This window comes from Electrona antarctica (assembly GCF_951216825.1).
Source record: "Electrona antarctica genome assembly, chromosome: 5".
NCBI classification, from domain to species: Eukaryota; Metazoa; Chordata; class Actinopteri; order Myctophiformes; family Myctophidae; genus Electrona; species Electrona antarctica.
Genome location: NC_136810.1, coordinates 41,310,561 through 41,329,508, shown reverse-complemented (window position 1 = coordinate 41,329,508; position 18,948 = coordinate 41,310,561). Strand labels below are relative to the sequence as shown.

The 18,948-nt window shown below is 40.9% G+C and overlaps 1 protein-coding gene across 1 annotated transcript in view; it reads right to left on the bottom strand.

Moving 5' to 3' along the window:
• The window catches only part of LOC306923987 (mucin-2-like), a gene marked incomplete at both ends in the record, with an annotated part of 32,997 nt that extends 21,327 nt beyond the window's left edge, over positions 1 to 11,670 (bottom strand). Inside the window, 6 exons of the mRNA XM_079502331.1 lie at positions 1,217 to 1,345; positions 2,402 to 2,743; positions 3,585 to 3,675; positions 5,012 to 5,126; positions 8,007 to 8,274; positions 11,619 to 11,670. Coding sequence (XP_079358457.1) covers positions 1,217 to 1,345; positions 2,402 to 2,743; positions 3,585 to 3,675; positions 5,012 to 5,126; positions 8,007 to 8,274; positions 11,619 to 11,670 — 997 coding nt within the window. The remainder of the gene's footprint in view (positions 1 to 1,216; positions 1,346 to 2,401; positions 2,744 to 3,584; positions 3,676 to 5,011; positions 5,127 to 8,006; positions 8,275 to 11,618) is intronic.
• Positions 11,671 to 18,948: the final 7,278 nt, after the last annotated feature.

Sequence of the window (18,948 nt, the reverse complement as noted above, 5' to 3'; positions counted from 1 at the left end):
ACCTGTTTCCTGTTAATAACCTAGGTAAAATGTGTGGCATTGGAAGGTAAAGGGGAGACCCTTTATTGTGAAGGTATGACAGGATGAGGAGAGGTGTTGTTAAATGGTGCATTTATATAGTGCCTTTATCCAAGGCGCTTTACATAGATTGTACATTACATGATTCACCCATTTACACGCACATTCATACACCGATGGCGGCGGAAACCATGCAAGGCACCAACCAGCACATCAGGGGCAATTAGGGGTTCAAAGTCTTGCTCAAGGACACTTCGACACTAACTCTGGGAGAGCCCGGGTTCGAACTGGCAACCTTGCGGTTACCATCCAGCCACTCTACCCCTGAGCCACCAAAATGTGTACACTCTTAGAGTTAGAGACCCATAATGGTCCATTTGGTTCAGAACTATCATTTAGCTCAAGGACCACTGGGGGTCCCCGGACCCCACTTTGGGAACCACGTGATCTACTCGCAATCGTTTGGTTGTAAGGAGTTGCATGGCGACCGATTTGGTTTGGGCTTTAGGCAACCACCGGCGGGACATGTAGCCTAGCACCCGTATGCTAGGGCATTAAGCAACTAGTCAACTAGTCAACTAGTAAAAATCACTAGAAGTGAAAGCTGTACCAGGTGCGAGACGTGAATCTATAACCTTCCAGCACAAACACGTTGATTGACTCGGTCGCATGAAAAATGCGACCGAGTCACGGGCCCGATCACGTCATTTTCCAATGATCGGAATCGGGAGCAAAAGAAAATTGATCGGGACATCCCTAGTATCGTTATGAGGAAGGAGGAGAGACCCGCACACTGCCACTTGCTGGTTCAAGAACTTTATTTTAAAGAGTCATAGCATTAACGGTGCCGGTGATTAGCTGTACACGGACGGACGGACGGACGGACGGACGGACGGACGCACACACTGACGGACGGAGTGCAAAACATACTCTCTCCCCATGCCTTCGGCCTGGTGGAGACAAAACGTTTTAGAACAATAAACACAATAAATAGAACATAGGCGTAATTAGTATCATCGGTAACACCTGAGAAGGAAGTAGGAAGAGTTTGGACATTTCCAAAATGGCTGCTATGCATGGAGCCTATTGATGCGAATCCAATCAGAGTGGTATGATTGTATACCTGGGGGACAGGTGTGATTGTATACCTGATGGACAGGTGTGATTGTATACCTGGTGGACAGGTGTGATTGTATACCTGGGGGACAGAAGCATCCGTCGATGCAGCCTAGCGTACACCTCAGGTTCTTCTCGTGACTACTGCAGGTGTAGTCGCGACAGGGACTGCCACACTCCTCGTGCTCCATGTTGAAAGGACAGGACTTTTCTGTTCAAAGGAAGGCAGGGCACATTAGAGTTTGGATTTAAAACAAAAATGTATTTTGTGAAAAGGTCACACCTCTATATTGACAGTAGTCATTGCTATAGTGTTTGTTCAGTAACAGTGTTAAATAGCTCTATATTGTGACAGTAATCAGTGTTTGTTCAGTAACAGTGTTAAATAGCTCTATATTGTGACAGTAATCATTGCTATAGAGTGTTCAGTAACGGTGTTAAATAGCTCTATATTGTGACAGTAATCATTGCTATAGTGTTTGTTCAGTAACAGTGTTAAATAGCTCTATATTGTGACAGTAATCATTGCTATAGTGTTTGTTCAGCAACAGTAGTGTTACATAGCTCTATATTGTGACATTAATCATTGCTATAGTGTTTGTTCAGTAACAATGTTAAATAGCTCTATATTGTGACAGTAATCATTGCTATAGTGTTTGTTCAGCAACAGTAGTGTTAAATAGCTCTATATTGTGACAGTAATCATTGCTATAGTGTTTGTTCAGCAACAGTAGTGTTAAATAGCTCTATATTGTGACATTAATCACAATATAGCAATTATGATCTAATTTGACATTGTTCTGGAGCAGGAGCAGAGCGAGGAATGTAATACTGTAGTACTGAGATAGGCACAGGGCCAGGGGTCAGTCCGGGGGGTCCCAGACCCAGGTGAGGAAACACCCCTACCAAAAGTCAGAAAAGATTCTTCTGGACACTTTAAAGGTGCAAGACGTCAATTCGGAATGTTTTAAAAGTAAAACATTCAAAACAACTCTAATAATATGAAAATCGGACATTAATTGGCTGACATAATGTTCTGGGAGGTCCTAAAATAGATAACCCCCCAGAAAAGGGATGAGGTTCTGAGAAATTTTAACCCCATCATTTTGGGACAGTTTGGTCCCTATAAAAGCCAAAAAAGGAAAAAGAGAAAAATTGCAAAAACTAATTTTACGGAAGTACACCTTGTACCACACACTATACTCTTTGAATGTGTTTGTTTTAAAGCAACCATTACGGCAGTTGAAAACGGTAGGCCTACACGTACCACAGGCTGGCTGCATGTCCCAATGCTGTGGCGTTCCCCCGGCATGGGAACACTGTCGTGAGAACTCCGACACGGTGGAGCACAGGCAGCCGTTGCTGCCGTTACACTGACACATGTCCCGCTGACAGGCTTCGAAGAAGGCCTCAAAGGCCTCGCTGTCCAGCACATCCTGACAGCCCATGAAGGACGGTCCCGACACGAGACGCCGACACGCGTCCGAGGCCTGGGCGTCAGTGCAGTTCCAAACGTCGGTTCCTCCTCGGTTCCTTACCTGCTCGCAGCTCTCGGTCGGCCCGTTTAGTTTCCAGTTGTCCCCGAAGTTGAACACATTTATACGTTGTCCTGTTGGGGAAAGAAAAAATAAGCCGCCAGCATTTATTGAAAAATTAGGATCTAATTCACGCCAGCATTTTTTCCATTTGAGCTCTTATTTTGAAAAGCCACATTTCCGGTCCACTACCAGTAGTCATAACCTAGGAAGCTGAACCGAGCTGGACAGGCCTTGTTTATAATGTGAATCCAAACCGGAGCTCTGGAGAGCTCCACATCGCCGGCTCTGTGCCGTCAAAGAAACGCAGTTTTGACCAAAAATACCATCTGGGACAAGGAATAGGAGATACAGGCGATTGAAAGAAACGGATAGAATGGATTATTATGGCGACGACGATCTAAGATGGACGATCCAGTGCTGTGCTAACAACATAGCTAGCTAACCGGCTAACGTAAGTAGCGCAATTGCCATTAATCAACAGCAATGGCGTTAAGCGTTAGTATCAAAATTAGGCTTTAATTGGCATTAATCAACGGCAATGGCGCTATAGGAGTTAATACGTAGTCGAAGACATTTGCATTTTGTCCTGTTGGGAAAAAAAATAACGTAAGAACTTGCCAATGTGTTGTTCATACAATGTGAATGGAGTTGACAGTGTTGTTCATGCCGAGCGAGCGATACAACGTCTGCGCAAATCAGTGGGGCCTGCCTGGCAAGGCATGGGGGGACCTTTTTGTGGGCGTTTGCATTGACCAGACTCAATCGGGGGGGGACACTGTGTCATTACAATAAAGAGGGCCAGGCGCCCCTGTAATCATGCGGTGTGAATGGAGTTGACAGTGTGTTGTTCATACAGTGTGAATGGAGTGAATGGACAGTGTGTTGTCCATGCGGTGTGAATGGAGTGTTCACCTTTTTCCATGAACTCATCGTAGAGCTGTAGGCCGTTGAAGTCTCCACACAGTCCACACGTCTGGTTCTGGAATCTGTCGTCCAGTTCCACCTTTAAAGCAAACCAAAAACCTGTTGTTTAAAACCACGCCAACATGTGTCTACCTTCAGGTTCTGGAATAAACCTTTATAGGGTTTGTTCACATTTCGTCTGCCTGTTATGGAACATGTAATCTGGTGCCTAATGTGATTTCTCTGCTGAGCAGTAAAGATCCAGTAACATCATCCACCCCCAATTGTGACCTATCTAATATTGGAGTTATTGCAAACAGACCACTAGATGATTGCGATGTTTTTGAAAACCTTATGCCGATACCTAACTAGGGATGGAGCTCGTTATATTGTATTAATAACGAGCACCTTTAGACGTCATGGCCATGGGCCGCTATGCTCGATAACAGACTTGATAAGTCCAAAGCTTATTGATACCGGGTACTCAATATAGTCCGGCAGTTGGGAGGTGAAGTGGAAAATTTGGTATATAGTCTTTTTTATTGGCCTAAAATGTTGTCTATATACATACATTCATGAATCCACTTGCTGACCGGCTGTCGGTATTGAGCAATTGTTTTTATAGGGGTTTATATGTGACCCTACCATTAACATCCTATATAAGGCAAAAATGTCAAACTTTCCTTGTGCTTTAAGTAGCTTGTGACATGTCAAACTAGGGGGTTTCATGATTCTGAATCCATTTCAAGCATTAGTTTTGCACAAAAACTTGGGCTTCTTAGACTCCTTGGGCTAAAAACAGCCATAGCCACTTGTCCAAATGTGCCCCAAAAGATTTGCTGACCTCATCACATTTGTGCTGACCTCATCACATTTGTCAACACCATGCCAAAAGTAATCTTGATTGCGATGTTTGCACAATGATGATGATTGTACAATCTTTATGGTTTCCCTCCCAGCTAAGATGGTGAATGTACCGTTGTGTAATTGCTGTAAATACATCTACCAATATAACTTAATCTCACATTATGAGTATAAGGTATTATCTGATCTTTTGAGAGTTTCAATTCCACTACAATATTAGACTGCAGTCCATATATTATTTGCAAGGATTTCCACATCACAACACAATACCAACACATCATGTGTCATTGATAATATGACTCTATTTATATAGCACTTTTCATGTGATAGAATGCAGAGCAAAGTGGTTTGCAGGGCAAAAAAGAGAGAAAAACACAAAGGTAAAATAACATTAAAACAAGCAAAAAACACAGTAACATTAAGACAGTAAAACAATAGCAAAGAGCATAAACACGGCAGCAAATCAGGCAGATCAGTGAGCATGAATAAGAACACAGGTTTACAAAAGAGTAAAGAGGTGGGTCTTGAGCTGTGCTTTAAATATATCTGCAGAGGGTGCAGATGAGACATACCCAGAGTGCGTCCGCTCCGTTCCAGAATAGCACCAGACCCAGGCTAGCTGTGATCTTCACATAGGATCCAGTCCTCTGGATGGAGACGCCATGTTGGCTGAAGGGTATGGTGACCCTAGAGGACAACTTGATTAATAACACTGTATTGGCTGAATTGTATGGACACCCTAGAGGACAAATAGACCTGTTTAATAACATAGAATTAGATTGTTGTCTCCACCAGGCCGAAGGCATGGGGAGAGAGTATGTTTTGCCCTCCGTCCGTGTGTCCATCCATCCGTTACCAGCTAATCTCCGGCACTGTTAAACCCTGTCGATGCCAAACTTTGCACACACACTCCCCAGATGCCAATGACGAACCTCTGCCCCCAATTTTCCAGAGCGGCCTGTCTGCGTGAAATGTTGAATGCACAATCCCTAGAGAGTAGAGACCAAGGAAAAACCTTGCCCTGCATTTTTCACATCTTCCTTTCATATAGCGCCACCAAGAGGCCGACTTTTGTAAAAAGATTACTCATCCAGATTCTGTCCAAAAATCCCACACATTGTTACACAGTATCACTATAGAGCCTCGCAGTCCCGCCCCCTACCATGGACCAGGAAATGATTCTCTGTTCATTTTCCTCATGACATTTCAGAAAGTATTTATTTAAAGACGTTTACACCGCGGACAAAGCCAACTCGAGTCGTGACAAATCATGACAACAAACACAATTTTTCGGGCCAAACAAAGAATTAGAAAGTAGAAAGAAACAGTTTACAACACTTTTTTTGTTGTTTTTCTTCTATGTAATTATTTGTTTGGTCCAAAATATTGTGTGTGTTGTCATGATTTGTCACGACTCGAGTTGGCTTCGTACGACGCTTAAAAGGTCTTTAAATAAATACTTTTTGAAATGTCTATGGGAAAAATGCATTGTGATTCATTTCCTGGTCCATGGTAGGGGGCGGGACTGCGACGCACTATAGTCATGATCTGTCCGATATTTCATATTCCATCCTAATTGGCTAACATTGGCTTCCAAAGTTTGCAGGATTTGCCCGTTTTGAACAAAAAGCCTCAAATCATGAACGCAGCGTGCAATTTATGTGAAATTTACGTGAAATTTCTCATGCACTTTCCTACTAGGCTGAGGAATAAATCCAACCCTTTTCACATTGGCCTGTTATGGCACAATTTTGGACCAAAATTCCTCAAATCATCCAATTGCCATCAAAGGTGTGAGAAGAAATGGCACCCTATTCACATTTGCCTATTATAGCACCACCAGGAGGTCACAATAACCTGACCTGGCCTGGTGGAGACCTGTGCCCCGAGGGGCACTTTTTCTATAGTTAATAACATTTAGTTATTTAGCATTCATTTAGCGTAGCCAATTATTTTTCCTCTCCAATTTAGTCGTTATGCCAATGTACTCCACTACATTTATTTAGTTACTAGTTAGTTACTTTGATTGTTATTACAAAACCACTTCAGCCATACATACATTTCGACCATTTGAAAATAGACGATCTACAAGCTCACAATGAGACATATTCTGCATGATGACTACTTTTACTTTAGGCCTACATCTTGATGGCAATACCTTTTGTGCTTTTACTCAAGTACATTTTGTATTTTTAATATATTGCAGATATTAGATAGGTATTGATACTTTCCCTGCTGGTCACTACCGTCATTGCAGGTCTTTAGAGTTCATTCTTGCACTTCTCAGGAGCTCTCTCATACACACGTAGCAAACACATGTTCTGTGTTCTGTCTGTGTTTAATGCCACCACAATGCAATTCCAATGGGAGTCACATGGTTTGACCAAACATCTGTGTTTGATGGGCAGAACACAGCCATCAAACACAAATGTTTGGTCAAACCATGTGACTCCCATTGGAATTGCATTGGTTTGACCAAACATCTGTGTTTGATGGGCAGGACACAGCCATCAAACACAAATGTTTGGTCAAACCATGTGACTCCTATTGGAATTGCATTGTGGTGGCCATTAAACACAGACAGTACATAGAAAATGTGTTTGATATGTGTGTGTATGGGTTCACCTTCCATGACTTTTCCTAAATATTCAAATCAAATCATCTCTGTTTTTTTTGTTTTTTTTTCATCTTAAACAGTTTCTAAATATGAATTTAGGCATACTTATACCATCTCTGCCTGTTTGTTTTCAGTCAAACTGACCCCTGTCACCCTTTCTCCCCCATGGCAGTGAAATACACACCTCCAGACAGCACATTGTTTAATGGCCCATTGCTATGAGCTCACAACACACTGCAAGGCACAGCTTGTGTGGTACATGGCCTTACTACAGTCATAACCTGAAGTCAGCTTGTGTGGTACATGGCCTTACTACAGTCATAACCTGAAGTCAGCTTGTGTGGTACCTGGCCTTACTATGACTTGAAGTCAGCTTGTGTGGAACATGGCCTTACTACAGTCATGATCTGAAGTCAGCTTGTGTGGTACCTGGCCTTACTACAGTCATGACCTGAAGTCAGGTTTTGTGGTACCTGACCTTACTACAGTCATGACCTGAAGTCAGGTTTTGTGGTACCTGGCCTTACTACAGTCATGACCTGAAGTCAGCTTGTGTGGTACCTGGCCTTACTACAGTCATGACCTGAAGTCAGGTTTTGTGGTACCTGGCCTTACTACAGTCATGACCTGAAGTCAGCTTGTGTGGTACCTGACCTTACTACAGTCATGATCTGAAGTCAGCTTGTGTGGTACCTGGCCTTACTACAGTCATGACCTGAAGTCAGCTTGTGTGGTACCTGGCCTTACTACAGTCATGACCTGAAGTCAGCTTGTGTGGTACCTGGCCTTACTACAGTCATGACCTGAAGTCAGCTTGTGTGGTACCTGGCCTTACTACAGTCATGACCTGAAGTCAGCTTGTGTGGTACCTGGCCTTACTACAGTCATGACCTGAAGTCAGCTTGTGTGGTACCTGGCCTTACTGCAGTCATACTCCCGTCTGAACTCACTGCTTGTTGTTTATGAAGGTGGACGTCTCTAACAGCAGGACCAGGGTCCCATCCAGCTTCATGGAGACCCTGTCGATGTAGGCCACACCCCCTTCCTTCTGTTCCCGGCGTTGGATCTGCACATTAAAGCTCTCATAGGCGGTCTGTCCGCAGTGGGACGTCAGGACGTAGTTACAGCTGGACGGCAGCTGGAAGATGTCTCCGTCGAAGGTCCTGAAGTGGTGGTTCCCCCACGTGCTGCAGAACTGAGACACCGAGTGGCTGGAACCTGAGGTAGTACAACAACAACACACTGTCTGATTGGCTGGAACCTGAGGTAGTACAACAACAACACACTGTCTGATTGGCTGGAACCTGAGGTAGTACAACAACAACAACACACTGTCTGATTGGCTGGAACCTGAGGTAGTACAACAACAACAACACACTGTCTGATTGGCTGGAACCTGAGGTATAGTACAACAACAACAACAACAACAACACACTGTCTGATTGGCTGGAACCTGAGGTAGTACAACAACAACAACACACTGTCTGATTGGCTGGAACCTGAGGTAGTACAACAATAACAACACACTGTCTGATTGGCTGGAACCTGAGGTATAGTACAACAACAACACACTGTCTGATTGGCTGGAACCTGAGGTAGTACAACAACAACAACACATTGTCTGATTGGCTGGAACCTGAGGTATAGTACAACAACAACAACACACTGTCTGATTGGCTGGAACCTGAGGTAGTACAACAACAAAGAAACAAGTAAGACGTGTAAACGCGGGAAGCAAAGTGGTTGTGGCAGTCTGACACACACACACACACACACACACACACACACACACACACACACACACACACACACACACACACACACACACACACACACAGATACCTCTGTATCGTTCCAATTTCAGTTGCCCTCTGGTGGCGGGCGGGTGGTGTTACAGCGTGACACACACACACACAGAGACAGTTTTGGCCAGCTTCTATAGTTAGTGCTCACTTCGTTCGCAATCACGCTTGTGTGAAGTGTATGACAATGCCTGATAGCGTTTGTTTTAATATGATGTAAACATACATTAGCCTATAAGTCCATAGACTTGGCTGCCACTCTACGTTTGACTCTTTCTCTGCTAGGAACGACATTGGATGAGTTATTAGGTTATTATGCATCCAGAATCGCCAGTGTTACTTTTTAACGGTTCTTGGCGTCTCCGTCGCCTGCACAGCGCTTTGCTTCCGCATTGAATATGTTCGGTCCCTCCACTCTATCTTTAAAAGTGCTGTAAACAATCATTAAAAGTCCATAGACACTATATGTTCGCTAGCTAGCGCCCCTCAACAAAACAATCACATCGCAATGCTCAGTGGTCATTTTGTTGACTAAATCTATGGCGAAACAATGTTTGTCGACTACCCTTTTTGAGAGCCTCCTATGCCCAGCTTTGTGTGTCTGTGTGTACCCAATAGCGATGATTTGATTGGCTGAGCATGGAATGTGTATGATAAGATAAGATAAGAGCGCCCTCACTTCACACGGGTGTGATTTCTTTCACTGGTGATGAGGCCCTGGGTACGTTCCTGTGGGTTTGGAGCTTTGGGGACCATTTTTACAGTCTTTGGTATGACCTGGCCGGGATCGAACCCTGACCTCCCAGTTTCAGGGCGGACACTCTAACCACAAGGCCACTGTCTGGTGTTATGAATGATGATGATGTACGATGATGTATCATGATAAGAGCGCCCCTCACTTCACACAAGTGTGAACTTTTAAGCATTATGTTCTACTTTAGCTATTGAAAAATAGCAGATCTACAAGCTCATAGCGCGGCACCGAGCGCCACGCTACGAGCTTGTAGATCTGCTATTTTTGAAAAACATTGTTTGAATATTGTTGTTTTGAATATAAATCTTTGTTTCTGGGGAGTCCCTAGAACAACATATTTTCAGATGGGGGTCGGTGGCCTATTACGGTACATTTTTCGGGTCCTTGACATGAAGTATTGCGCACCACTGCACCACTGATACAGAAACATAGGTATTTCAGAAAATTGTCAGGATTTAGAAGACATTTTTTAAATTTCGACGTCAGGTCTTAGAGTTATGTGGAATAAAATAAAATTAAAAATCCCCCCCTGTGTTGCCTAGAACTGGAGGTCTGAAAACATTATGTAGTACTGTACATCTTTGTGATGTCACTGAGATGTACTTAAAGGAACTGATCCTCTCGTAATTTGACGATGTCATATGTCCATAATGGTCTAGCCCTATGGAATGCATTATGCTAATAAAAAATACTTCCTAAGGATATGAGCATCAAAGCAATAATTTAAATACTTTTTATTAGAACGTGCATTCCATATATCATGCATGGGTTCCCAAAGTGGGGTCTGGGGACCCCTGGGGGTACTTGAGGGAGTTCCAGGGGGTACCTAGCTCAATTAGAGATAGTTAGGAACCTCAGAGAGTGTACAAATGGAACCAAATGGACCCGTTAAATTAACAGTGGCTTTACAATATAAATTGGGGTACCAGAGGTAGAAATGCCATTAAATCGGGGGTCCGTAGCCTAATGCGTGTGAAAATCACTGCTAGAGCCATAAAAATCCACCCTTATCGGAGTCACTGGCACATGGTTTCAAATGGGGGGTCCGTGGCCTAATACATGTTAATTTGGGGGTCCTTGACACAAAAAGGTTTGGGAACCACTGCCATATATTCCATAGGGCTGGACCACACATGGACTTGGATCATTAACTTGTGCAGTTCCTATTGAGTAAAATATTCTCTAATTTATGAAATAAATAAAATATTTAAGATGTTTTTATTTTTTATTTTTAGTTATAGAGGGCAAGTATAATGTTTTAAGGCATATTTGTCTTATTAGCCAGGGATCCCTTTAAGTATTTCCAATTTCCAATGCTTTTACTTTTACTCCACACACATGTTTGAACACTTTAGTTACTTTGTAGATTTGTATTATTAGCCTATTACAGTACATACATTAACCACTTCAGCCCTATATACATTTCGGCCATTTGAAAATTGACAATCTACGAGCTCACAATGGGTCGCGATGTATATACGTATATGTATACATGTACAGTATAATAGGGCATTGTGAGCTTGTAGATCTGCTATTTTCAAACGTTTTTAATACATTTTAAAACTTTAAACGAGACATTCTGCACAATGAGTACCATTACTTTTGCCACTTTAAGTACATTTTGATGACAATACTTTGGTACTTTAACTCAAGTATATTTTGAATTCCGGACTTTTACTTGTAATGGAGTAGTTCTACATTGCAGTATTGATAATTTTACCTAAGTAAAATAATTGAGTACATTTTCCTCCACTGCACACACCACACAAACCCCCAGATGTGTGGTGTTAAAAAACATTATATATTTTATTTTTAATTGGAAAAACATTTGTCTAATTATTTTTGAAAATAGCAGATCTACAAGTTCACAAATAAAATAATAATATTGACATAGCTGGGAGCTAAGAATCCTCATGACTCCAAATGTGACTTGGATCACATCTTTAAACTCTCTTTAAATTATCTTGACACAAAACTGTCATAGTTTTGTTTTCCGTGCTTCTTACCTCCTTCCCCTGGCGTGTAGTAGTAGGGCACTTGATAACCTTCCAGGAACATAAAGGAATGAGAAAATCATAATTAGCCTAATATTTATACGAATGATATGTTTCTATTTTAAGATACTGCAAGATACAGCAATGAAAGCAAATGTGATCGATTCTGACCAAGGATAATATAATATATATAATATATATAATATAAAATAAGGATTTATATATTAGGGATGTCCCGATACCTCAATTTCTGTGTTAGCCGGTACCGATACCGAATGCCAATACCAGTGTTGTGATCTCATGTTGTGTTTATAGAGCTATATCTATATCTCACGTTTGTTTATAGCAGACTCCTCACTGCAAATGTGCACTTGCAGTTTGGGCAACTCCAAAGCAAACTCCACATGCCCCAACATTTTATTTACCTGCCATAGTGTTGGATCGGTGGTTAGCCTGGCATATTCACCGATACCGATATGACCCGATATTTCGAGCTCCATCCCTAATTACGACGCCATCACGGCTCGACAAAATACACTTACTGTCGACTGAATCAAGCGTGCATTTAGACTATGACCAAAAACGACATAAAAATGTGCTGCAAACACGGGTTACAATCTAATACATGCTGTGTTACTTAAAAAAACAGCAAAGGAGCAGATCTGCTCCTTAATTTGCTGTCTGAATACTAGTTTAAAATTAATTAAAATTTAAAAGGTTTAAATTAAAATTAATTAAAATTATGGAGACACACCAACGCTCTATAACGAAGACATGTGGTGGTGCAATATGTGTACAGACCTGTACTAATGTAATGTAATATAAACTAATGTAATCTAATCTAAATCAAACCAATAACATCAATATACAAACTCAACATCATTATAAAAATCATGGATCAAAAATAGATGAGATTTTTGATCCATGATCAAAGTGGTATTTAAAAAGAAACACTTTTTTACGTTTTTTTGAGGGTTTTTTTCTACCATCAAATTATTTTGTTTACATGGTAAATTTTCACCTTTGTTCTCTGGACTGGTTGATAGTCTTCCAAGCTCCGGTAGAGAAACTACACAAGCCTCAACAAGTGGTAACTGTATTGTTCCCAGGTGTAATTCTTTCGGCCAGTCTGCCTTCTCAGTAAAGGGGGCAAACCTTTGGAACTCCTTGCCTACGGATCTAAAACTATAGAGTAGTTCTCCTCAAACTATGGTTGACATGCTCACATAATGTCTGACTGGTTACCTGAGTGATTATGTTTACTTTTTTCGTTTTATAGGTCAATGTAATGGGTATTGTAAGTCTGTTGTAAAATATTATTAGTATAGTATATTATTAGATTAGATGCATCTGCATGTATTTTTTGTAAACGATTGTTTTTAGTATAGGTAGGTAAATTTGTATAGAAAGGCCTATAGGGACTGGTTGCAAATTAGCCTTGGCTATATACCCTATGTACAACGCAACGGTCTCATGTTTTTATAACTTGATACATTGTTTTTTGTATTGTCCCTGTTAAATAAAAGTGGTCCGGGGACCATCAGTGGTCTTTGAGGGGGGTTCCAGATGGTCCCCAGCTAAATAATGGAGAGTTGGTAACCAAATGTACCCTTATTACATCTTTAACTCTTGAGAGTGTAAAATGAAACCTAATGGACCTTACGGGTCCATTTGGTTGCATTTTACGCTCTCAAGAGTAAGGGTCCATTTGGTTTCATTTTACGCTCTCAAGAGTTAAAAATATTGTTAAACATCTGCATTCCTTAATTTACAAGTCTACACAATTAGAGAATGTAGAATAATTGCATATTTTTTATTGTCAACAACAAAATATTCTAAGTGTTGGGTATATTTGCCATTTTTCACTATTTTGAAAATCATTTTAAAATAGTTCAACTAGCCGATCTACATCTACACGTTGTGAGCTTGTAGATCATCTATTTGAACTATTTGAAAAGGTTTTTTAAAATAGTAAAAAATGGCAAATAAGTTTAGGGTGGCGCAAGATATAGCCCAAATGTCATCAAATGGTGGTCTGTGGCTCAAATGCAGAACAAATAATGGGCCAAATAATGGGCCAATGAAAAAGGTTAAAAACCACTGTACTAAAATAATGTAATGTAAAGTACATACATGTACTGTAGGCCTACTAAAGTAATGTAATGTAAAGTACACATACCTGTACAGTCAGGTAGTCCAATTAGGCAGATCATCATCCATGGCAGTGTCCACCTGTGTGTCTTCACACTCCACTCCATGTCTTCACTCACACCGATACACCTGCTGCTGAGAGAGAGAGAGAGACACTGCCTTTATAAGACTACCTTTCTCTGTGTGTCTCTATGTCTCTCTATCTCTCTCTCTCTCTCTCTCTCTCTCTCTCTCTCTCTCTTTCAATTTCAAAATGCTTTATTGGCATGATAAAATATGTTCTACATTGCCAAAGCACACATAACAAAACAAATCGCAGCATTGCGCACACAGAGACAACAACACTTCGACACTAGCTCTGGGGGAGCCCGGGTTCGAACTGGCAACCTTGTGGTTGCCATCCGGCCACTCTACCCCTGACCCACCGCCGCCCCTATTAGATGGCTCTGACCTGGCCCTACTGTCCACTGTCCCTCAGTTGATGACAACTCCACACGTATTTTGCTGCCTGTTCGCCCAGAACATATTGAAGTGATGAGTTATTAGTGGTGGATTCAAAATGTTCTTTCAATTTAAGGAAGAATGATTCTCTGATGTCTTTATATTGTAGTCACATTGTAACAGAAAGTGTAGCTCCGTCTCCACCTCCCCTTGAGAGCAGAGTGAACACATTCTGTCTTCTCTAGGCAGCCAGTTATGTCTGTGTCTGCCACTCTGCCTGTTTCTATTGCCAGGCATAGTCAACATCTTCCTCAGTTTTGGATCAGTAACAGTAGTCAGGTCATTGAATTGCCACTGTGTATTCTCGGTTGAGGGTCAAATAGCATTCTAATTTACTTTGGGGTTTTGTTGTGTTTTTCCAATAGGTGATAACATTTTCTTGTTGCATTTTGACAAGTTGGTTAGTGGAGGTTGTTTTAGTCAGGTGGTGGGGGTAAGCCTCAGAACCAGCTGACTGAGGGGACTCCTACTCATGTTCTCCTCTTGGCATTTTAAGGCCTGGTGATGGTATGATGTGGCGTTTTCCTGATTTGCCAGGGAACACGTGTATACGTGTATGCCCTGGCCTGGAGGATCCGGTGTTGGAAAGGAACAGATATGCTTTGTGGCTGTTCTGCTGTCCTGTGAATGGCTTGCTGACCCAGTGCAACACGTTCTGGTCCACAACACCGGAGGGAGTTCAACAAACCACGTGCAACCCAGATTCGGCTCAAACAAGGGATTAAATATTAATTTAGCTCATCATTCATTTATTACATCAGATGCAAATCTACCTCCAAGAAAATCCCATTCATTATCCAACAGCATCTGTCTGTCTGTCTGTCTGTCTGTCTGTCTGTCTGTCTGTCTGTCTGTCTGTCTGTACGACTGATACCCATTGTATACACTAGTAAAACATAATAACTGTGATTCTGTTTTCTTTTTCTTTACCATTATTGTGGGTACTTTTGTGCTATTGCAGCTTCAATGTGAAGCTTTACTGTGTATGAAAAGTGCAATATACATTTAATTGACATAACTTCCTATACCCTGTGTATTACAATATATACCTAGATTGTCCAAGCTCACATTAGGGTACATTCCAATAATAATTATTATTAATATTTTAATATAGAGTATGTTATAGACCCAATTATTGTTACATCATTTCACCTTATGTGCAAATATAGAGTCCCCAAAGGAGTTTGGACCAAATTATTATTATAATTAGTGCCCCATATAAATGACTGTTATATGTCCTTTACTCCTTTTAGGGCAACAGGCCAACTTAACCCACTATGCCCTTTAGTTCAACGTCCTAGTATAGTGCTCTATAAAGCTCCTTATATATACATAATGTATACTAGACACTAGATGGCACTAAAGGTGCTTTTAGACTGAGATTGTGTTGTATTAGAGTGACTATACTATAGGATTTCTGTGTTTGATGTCCCCATTCAGGAGGTTAAAGCTCTGGCATGTCATGCAGCAGATAAATAGTTGCCTATGTCATTGAACACGTAGGCAGAGAATGCAATAATGAATTCTCTGAACTGGATGTAACCCATTAGAGTTATAAAGGAAAAAGGGCAAACTGCCTCACCCCCTGCTATTCATTTCGATGGAAGTTGCTCAGTGGCATTTTGAAGCACCCGGAAGAACGCGCATTTGGTGTCACCAAATTTGGTGTCCAAAATGCGAAGTGCTCAATGTTAAAGCCCAGCTGCATGGGGTTTCTTCATGATAAATCCACGGGTCCCCCTGCAGTCCCAGCTCTGACCAGTAGGGCCGAGCGCTTCAACGTTGGAGAGCCTCGCTGGGGGCTTGATGTGGAGGCGCTATACAGAACCTTCCCGTCCAGAATGGGTTAAAACTCTGACTGGGGAGAGAGATAGAAGGGTTATGCTATAAGTCTAATGATCATTATAACAATGTGAAAGAATATTTAAAAAGGGAAAAGGTTAAATTTGTGGACAATCAATATGTTGGAATTGTGGTGTCATTAAAATGACATGGCACACTGACTATCTAGAAAATAAAAACATGGCACTTCAAAAAGGTTGCAGACCCCTGCACTAGCCAACCAAAACACACCTGTCACATACACAACAGGGGTTTTAATAGACTTTATGTATGAACTCATTCATTGATTCAGAGACTCAGTGCGATACAATTTTTCACTATCTTAGTTTTATTTAAACGTATTTATTTAAATGTTGCTCTGGAGAGGGAAGTCTGGAGCACTCTGGTGGAGCTGTTGCCCCCGCGACCCGACTACGGATAAGCGGTTGAAGATGGATGGATGGATAGTTTTATTTACCACTGTTGTTGCTAACAGGGGTTTTAAAACAAAATACACACCAAAACACAATGTAATCATAAACAACTAAATCAAACAAAGTCCCATAACATAATTCACATGGTCAAAAAAACAACACAGATATATGCGGTCTGGTAAAATGCAAATAATCGATCGTATTTAAAATGTCTTCAGATGTCTGCACACGCACACCACCAGCAATATCTTGCGCCACCCCTTACCCCTTATCCCTAAACCTCACTTTTTACTATTTTGAAAAACATTTTTAAATAGTTAAAATAGCTGATCTACAAGTACACGCTAGCTCACAACGTGTGGATGTAGATCGGCTAGTTTAACTATTTTAAAATGTTTTTTCAAGATAGTAATCTATGGTTCGTGTGCCACAGGTCCATCTCAATGAATTCGAATATTTTGTAAAAGTTCATTTTCTTCCGTAATATAATTCAAAAAGTGAAGTATTTAAAACCTTTTTTTGTTTTAATCTTGATGATTATGGCGTACAGCTCATGAAAATCCAAAACTTTTGATGAAATAATTTGTTCAAAAGTAGCCCATACCAAGTATTAACTGCATACAATTAATATACTTTTCAGATGGTCGACATTTCTCGATAATATTCTAATTCATTGAGATAGGATTTTTTGATTTTCATGGCTGTACGCCATAATCATCAAGAATAATTATATTACGGAAGAAAATGTACTTTTACAAAATATTCTAATTCATTGAGATGTATATGTATATGATATCCTTGAGAAACTGTTCAACTAAAAGCTTTCTCACCTGTATGAACCCTTGTGTGATTTCAGATCACTAATTTCACCCAAAACCTTCATAAACTATAAAACTAAGGATTTCTCTCACATGTGAATCTTCATGTGTTTCTTCAGATGTGGGCTTGAACAAAAGCGCTTGCCACAAAGTATACAACTTAAGCTGGACAACTTAGTTTATTTATTTAGCACATAGTTATAAAAAATTATACAATACAAATCAAAGAACAAAAGTACTGTGCAGGGAAAGGAAGAAGCCAGCCGGCTTATTTGGAATCCTTTCCTGTATGGAAGAGGTCATTAATTAAACAGATTAAAAGTTCAGTAAGAACAATACAAAAGATTACAATTTGTCAAAGGGAGCAGCTGTGCAATAAAGAAATAAAAACAGAGACTGCACAAAAAGGGGAATAAACAATACAACAAAAACACAAAAGAAAATATAATACATCAAACTAAATCATGTAAACTACAGTGAGGAAGAAATAAGACATTTCTTTAGATGTTTCTTGAATATTGGCAAGGATAATGAGGAATTCCATAAATGAGGGCCTCTAAATTTGATGAATGATTGATGTTTGAAAGTATGACAAAAGGGTAATTCAAAATCATATCTTTGCCTTGTGGGGTAGGAGTGAGTGTCAGAAGTAACACGAAAAACAATATGAAAAGAGGGAATGTCTTGTTTGCATTTTTTTTATTGAAACATAAATAAACAGGTTCGATTTACTTTGTCAATAGGTAATAATTAATATTTAATAAAGAGCGGAGCAGATGGCTCATACCTATTTGAATATGAAATCATTCTCAGAAACCTTAAGTTTTTTGAACTGACAGGCTTCTTTGACAGGCTTCTCCCCCGTATGAGTACGTGCGTGGCTCTTAAGATGTGAATTTCGATTAAACCTTTTACCACAAACTGTACAACTGAAGGGCTTCTCTCCCGTATGAGTCATTGTGTGCCTCTTAAGATCTCCCTTTCGGGCAAACGTTTTAAAACAAACTGTACAACTAAATGTTCTTTCCATTGTATGGGCTCTCATGGATGGACTTTGTCTTCCTGATATCAGGTCCTCGGACAGCTCGTTTCTCAAAGAAAATCTTTGTCCTTCCACAGTGTGGGTCTGATCTTGTGACTGATATTCCCTGGTCTGCTCCCAGTCATCACTGTCGTCAGTGTCAGATTCAGAACAGTGTGAAGAGATGAGCTGCACAGCAACAGTTAGTTGTGATGCTCCACAGTTCTCTATACCAGCTTGAGTTTTCAAGTGTTCATTTGAAGTGCTGGCCAGAGGCTCCGTCTCTCCGTTTTCATTATATTCACTTTTCACTGGTACTATTGTCTGTGTCGACCGTTCGTCTTTAATCTGTGGAGGCTGTGGTTCCTCTTGGAGCAGATCAGGCCTCCTCTCCTGTTGCTCAGGTGATTTCTCCTCTTCACAGACTGTAGAGATAGGAAATAAGAGAAACAGTGATTCTTCGGTGACACTGACACAAGGTTACTCTGTGGTGGGAAATAATACAACTTATACAAGTACAGTATTACAAGGGACAGAGAATGACAGCTTGGCACGCACGACAGATGACGCTCTAGAATGCAGCCTTGTAACTTAAA